This window comes from Trachurus japonicus, chromosome 9, assembly GCF_045865225.1.
Source record: "Trachurus japonicus isolate A0001 chromosome 9, Traja_1.0".
Taxonomy (NCBI): Eukaryota; Metazoa; Chordata; class Actinopteri; order Carangiformes; family Carangidae; genus Trachurus; species Trachurus japonicus.
In genome coordinates this window covers 31,613,894-31,619,893 of record NC_140915.1, presented here as the reverse complement: position 1 = coordinate 31,619,893, position 6,000 = coordinate 31,613,894, and the positions used below count along the sequence as shown (strand labels likewise).

At 43.1% G+C, this 6,000-nt stretch overlaps 1 protein-coding gene across 1 annotated transcript in view; it reads right to left on the bottom strand.

The window, feature by feature from the left end:
• Window positions 1–859: 859 nt before the first annotated feature.
• The window catches only part of ptar1 (protein prenyltransferase alpha subunit repeat containing 1), a 54,825-nt gene continuing 49,684 nt past the window's right edge, over window positions 860–6,000 (bottom strand). Inside the window, 2 exon segments of the mRNA XM_085787393.1 lie at window positions 860–3,213; window positions 3,215–3,475. Coding sequence (XP_085643519.1) covers window positions 3,090–3,213; window positions 3,215–3,475 — 385 coding nt within the window. The 3' untranslated portion in view covers window positions 860–3,089.

Genomic DNA, 6,000 nt, shown 5'->3' with positions numbered 1-6,000 from the left:
GTGTTTCACTGCTTCCTCTCTCGCGACGGTGTCATGTCAACATGAGGGTGAGTAGATAAGGAGGGAAACTTGAATTTTGGGTGAACTATCCCTTTAAGGTAAAAATGTAGCATATAGCTAAAAATCTTGCATAGTTCCTCTTTAAAATCCTTCAAGGGCATCCGGGGACATGAAGAACACACAACGCCTCTGACCTTCTTCTCAGTCAGAATTTATCCATGTAGCTCAGTCATTGGTAACATGAGGATGATCAGCAATACATTGTGTTAAAGCAGAAGTAAGCGATCCGGTCGTCATCCCTACGTCACCACATTCACGCGCATCCCTTGGCTGCACACACAGAGAGGACCGCCCCTTTATGCCGTTCTCTCTCCTCATTGGATAAAGGTTGTAGGATACAAGGAAAGTTTTCTCCTCGGCTTACAGCAGAGCAGAGTGACTGACAGACCCGTGTTTCAGACCAAACACTCTATATAAGTGATTGCTGTCGGAAGATATAACTATTTAAGACTTATATTAACACAAACATTCCGCTTACTTCTGCTTTAAGGTGAGAGTGTGGAAATAAAATCAAAGTTGGTCTGGTTTTCACATTTTGTTGGGAAGCATGTTAACTGTTCTAAAACACATTCATAAAGACTTTGATTTTCATGTGCATTTTGAGATGAAGTGGATTTAGCTCAGGTTTAATCATAATTGCAGTAAAGTTTAAGCCAACACAGGATCGGTGTTGCAGGTCCTGCAGTGGGAGTGAAGAAAGGCTGATTTCTCCAACCATGACTATGAACAATTTAAAGCACATTGGAAATCAGTGGTTCATGAAGTCACGCGCACACAAAGAGCAGGTGAAAACAATCTCTATTTCAGACTAGCTTTATTCTCTTGGTAAGCAGTTGACAAACACTGAGAGTGAAGATAAAATACTTTAACTCTATAAATAAATAGAGAATGAATGAGATGCAAGGGATTACTTGTGAAGGACAAACCCTCGACCGAAGAAGAAATCTGAGAAAACAGAAGCTACATTATTTTTAAAAGCTTGTAGAACCATTAAAAAACATTTCTGCATAGATAGACTTGTATTCAAAGTTTGTGTTCTAGGTTTGTAAGGATGTTAAAATCCCCTGACGTACACTTAATGATATGCACCAAACTTACAGGATTCATGGCTCAAAATACTAGTTTGAAGATTATATATGATAACGTACACAGTGATCTGAGGTGGTGACATCTCAGAGAAGCTAAGTACAACATGGGGAGAGTGACGAGGAAGCTCATGGTGACTGTGCCAGCAGGTCAGCTGTTCGGGCTCCAGACCGACACCAATCTGTCTTTGTCATAATATAATATAATTTAATATAATATCATAAATTGTGACCATGGCTACACTGATGAAAACGTGTCATGTATTTGTTCACTTGTGACTAAACTAGTAACAACAACCCAAAAACAAAAAAAAAATGCAAAGATGGATCCTGTTCAAACTGCAGCCAGTTCGACCTCAGGTGTGTGTCAGACACACAGTTCCTTTCTCAGTACAGGTGACATTGTGTAGAGGGAGGAGCTATCGTCTGCAGCATGGTACAACTGATTCCTTTAATCCAAAAACAGGTGATGAAGATTTTGACCTTTTCGATGTTACTTGTAATGACGTAGTGACGTAAAGCAGCTTGGCCTAATGTTAACGCGCTCGGTGCAAAATAACAAAACTCACTGTAATATTATTGTTATACCCCAGAAAAACAAGGACAGACTATTATCATCAATAGTCCAAAGTGCTGTTCAGTTTCCCCTGTTGAACACTACACACCTGTAACAGCTGTAGTGACGGCAGCTTGTAGCACCAGTGGATGTTGGAGAACCCTGTCCTTCAAAGTCCCATCAGTCCCACTGAAATGTTCCTCTACTCAGGTGTTTAGTGCTTCAGGTTGTCAGGAGGTTACGCACCTGTACGTTCCCTCCGACTGACTGTTAGCTAGTGACGAGCTGTCTGGGCTTCTGTTGTGAGCTACTGTAACTCAGCACACGGCTACATGTGAGGACTGACCGATCCGGAAAAGAACCACAAGCAACAAATCAAGGATCGGCGGAGGAAAGGACCGGGTGACAGGGTTAATACAGGCTACTGCTTCAGAATGGAAATCTGAGGAACCTCCAGTCCTGAGCTTAAAACCGCTGCTGCTACGAGAAGCGGGTGGGGTGGGGATTTCAACGCATTCAGCTGAAGAGGTGCTGAAATAAAGACTTCCAAATGTCAACTGGAAGAAGTTCAATCAGAGAGCACACAATCCTCCTATTCCATTCCAATAGAGCAGATAATTTAAATAAAAATATTAATCTTTCACAATAAGCTTAATAAAACAAAGGATTTTCCACTCACACTCTTATGTCACTTCCTGTGACAGCGTCATTGATTCTTGTTCTCAGATAATCAGGAGAAAACAGACTTTTGAAAAGAAATTTACTCCAATAAACTGCTACCACTGTGACTATTATTATTATTATTATGATGAGGTGAAACCACATAATAAAATTTGTTGTAACCATCTAATTAAATTATGGCACATTTCATTGGATAATCTATTTATTCAATAATGTTCTTATTTATGATTTTTGCCATTTTGGCCTTCGGTTGTGTAACTTCTGCTCCTCTCTCACCTTCCTCCTCCTCCTATCGCAGCTTCACTGAGCGTTTCTGCCGAAACATCTGGACAGAGGTGCAGTAACGTGCAAATGAAGCTGAGCTGTAAAACAAGCAGTCGTCCTGAGGCATCGAGACACCTGACATGAGAGTAGTCTGTGTGTGCGTGTGTGTGTGCGTGCGTGCAGATTTCCATTCTGAAGGAGCACTGGCTCAGATGGAGCTCATGAGGATCCAGATGTTTCTGAGGAAGGACATCCCGTCCTCATCCTCATCCGCTCCACTCGCTGTCAGGAGGACAGGACAGTACCTGGGCTTCCTAAAGCCAACACTGCATTTGAACAACTATTAGTTACTGTCAGCACTATAGTGGGGAAGCTGATCCTATGTCTGCGTCTAAAGGCAACTTCAATGTAAAGACAGGATGGGGCTAACTGTTCTGTCTGTCTCAAGGCTGCTGCCCGATGACAGTGCCTAACCACTTCCTGTACGCCAGGGCGAAGCGTCTCTGCTCGGGGTTGGAGCACCTGTCCAGGATCCCGCTCAAAAAGCTGTGCTCGGAGGGCAGGTTGGGGGGGGGGCGGCAGCTGGACGCCTCTCTTCAGTCGCTTGCTGTCGCGCAGGTCTGGCTGGGACGCCCTGTCCACCTCCATGGGTTCACTGACACGCCTCTGTCCGTTTACGGCCTCGCCCCGCGCCGTGCAGCTCGCGGCTCCGCCATCCGCCAGGTCGGGGTCGCTGTTGCTGAGGTGGATTGACTGGCTGCCTCCGTTAGTGCTGCAGTGGTGCTGGTGGTCCCTCCTCCACTGGTCCCACAGGTAAAACACATGCCGCCTGAGGGGGAGGGGAGGGGGAGGGTTATTTATTATCACTTAAAATGTTCTACATTAATACAGGTAATGCAGTACGAGGAGTATGGTCCTCATGCTGCACAAGCAGCTGTTTGTCTTGGATTCGTTGTAAAACTGTCGTAAACAGTGCACTTCTGGGCGTCCACGTCCTTTTACCCTCAGAATGTTTAAAGGGATAGTTCAGCTTTTTTGAAGTGGGGTTGTATGAGTTACAAATGCCCCAGTACACTAGATAGACCTTTCTACTGTATCTAGTGCAGGAGTTCCCAACCTTTTTATCCCCGCGGACCGTTTACTGGTGGTACGTACGTTCTCCTGTTTACATTACACCTACAATATAAAAACAATTGTGGACGGTCACATGGTTTTCAGTGCTTTTATGGCGATCTCAGGATATTCTGCTTTAATCCAGAACACAGGGAGATTTGAAGTTGCTTGGAGCATGTGAATCGCCTGTTGCAATGAGCCCATAATTTAAATAGGACTCTTGGTTTTTCTTTTAGAACAGCTTTTTTTTTTGTTGGCAGGCGTTGGGTCTTCTGTCATCTCATTATTGAGTTTTTCACTCCTGTCAATTACGCAGCACTGGGAAGATACACAAACGGAAGTGGCAAAATTTCCAAAATAAAACGACCGGAAGTGTAAATTAGACAAAATAAACAATTTTATATTTTTTTCATTCTCTTTCTGCGGCCCGGTACCAAATGGTCCACGGTCCCGTACCAGTCCGCGGACCGGGGGTTGGGAACCACTGATCTAGTGTACCTAATGGGCATTTGTAGCTCATACAACCACACTTCAAAAAAGCTGAACTACCCCTTTAACAAAAAAGAGCTATAGCTGTTACACCACAACATCACCCCTACTGTATGTCATCACAACACAAGATTTAATCTGATTAATGAGGACGTGTCTCATCTTGGACTGCTCCCCTTCACACCTGGCAAGAGGCAGCAAACTAACACTTGAACACACACACACATGTCTTACAGTCCCTGGCTGCAGCCAAAATATCAGCGTTCACCTCAACACAGAGGCTCCAGCTGGACATGACGCTGCTGACAGGTCCCGTCACACCTGGGACACTGTGTAAGTGTGAGGGGGTGAGTGAGGTGTGAGACTGATGGTCTGGGCCTCAGGTCTCGTCTGGAGCCTGAGGGCGAATTGTGTTCCTCTATGGCCTACTGCAGGAGAGCGATACATTAAAGGTGTAGCTACACCGGTTCAACAAAAGGCCACGCTTCATACTGATGTCTTGATTTTCATTCTTTTATTCTCCTTCTCCACCGACGATAGTTAAATCATAGAACACCGTGAAAACTACAAATAAAACAGAGAGTCCATATGAGTCCATTGTAGCTAAATGCTAATTCAACGTAAACAAACACATGAAGTATCCACTGTATGGTCAAAGCATTTTGTATACAACCACAATAAAATATATATGAAACCAAACCATAATTACCGTTTGCGCCTCTTGAACGCAGTGTATTTATCTCTGAGTGTTCAGTGGCATTACTTCCTGCCTCCATTCTCTGTGGTCCCGCATTTTACTTCTGACCCACAATCCCACAGTTCACCCTCAACAGACCAGGGGGTCATGTGACCACACACTTTCAAAATAAAACGTCTTCACATGAAGGTTTTTAAATAACACAACTTAAATCATTTTTATCAACTTATTTATAAACGTAAGCTCTTTTTAACTCTCTTATTATCATGAATTTATTTGTCTATTTATTAATCTTTTTTAAACACTTCATTAACTCATGAAATACTGTCTCCAACAGTTACACTCCCACCAATTACTATGATTTATGATGACCTTTAACCTTGAATAAATCTAGTAATTTCTGAAACAATACACAAAACAAATATGAGAGAATAACTCTGAGATCAAGAATGGTTTTGCATCTCTCAACACAAGTACATGTTACATGTTTTGGTAACTATGGAAATACATTTAGTTACTTTCCACTAACACAACAAGTTTATGAATAGGACGCTCAATAATGGATGGATTAGTGAGCCTTTGACCTTCCTTTCCTAGTTTTTTGTTACCTATTTGTATGGTGGCTTTACGCACCAGACCATCATCATCTGTACAAACATTTAGTACTCTTCCCAGTCTCCATTCGTTGCGAGAAGATCCCTCTTCTCTGAGAATGACAATATCTCCAATCTTAACATTGCGCCGTGGAGAATGCCACCTTTGCCTCAGAGTGATGTTTGTCAAATATTCTTTCTTCCACCTACACCAGAATTGTTCGGACAAATATTGTACTCTGCGCCACCTTTTCTTGGCGTACAGATCTTCTGCCTCAAATCTTCCTGGAGGAGGCAGAGGGACAGAGGTTTTCATGGTGAGCAAATGGTTTGGTGTAAGTGGCTCTTCACCTTTAGGATCACTGATGCTGTCAATAGTGAGTGGGCGGCTGTTTATTATTGACATGGCTTCATAGAAAAATGTTCTCAAGGATGCATCATCCAACCTCCCAACACTCTTTG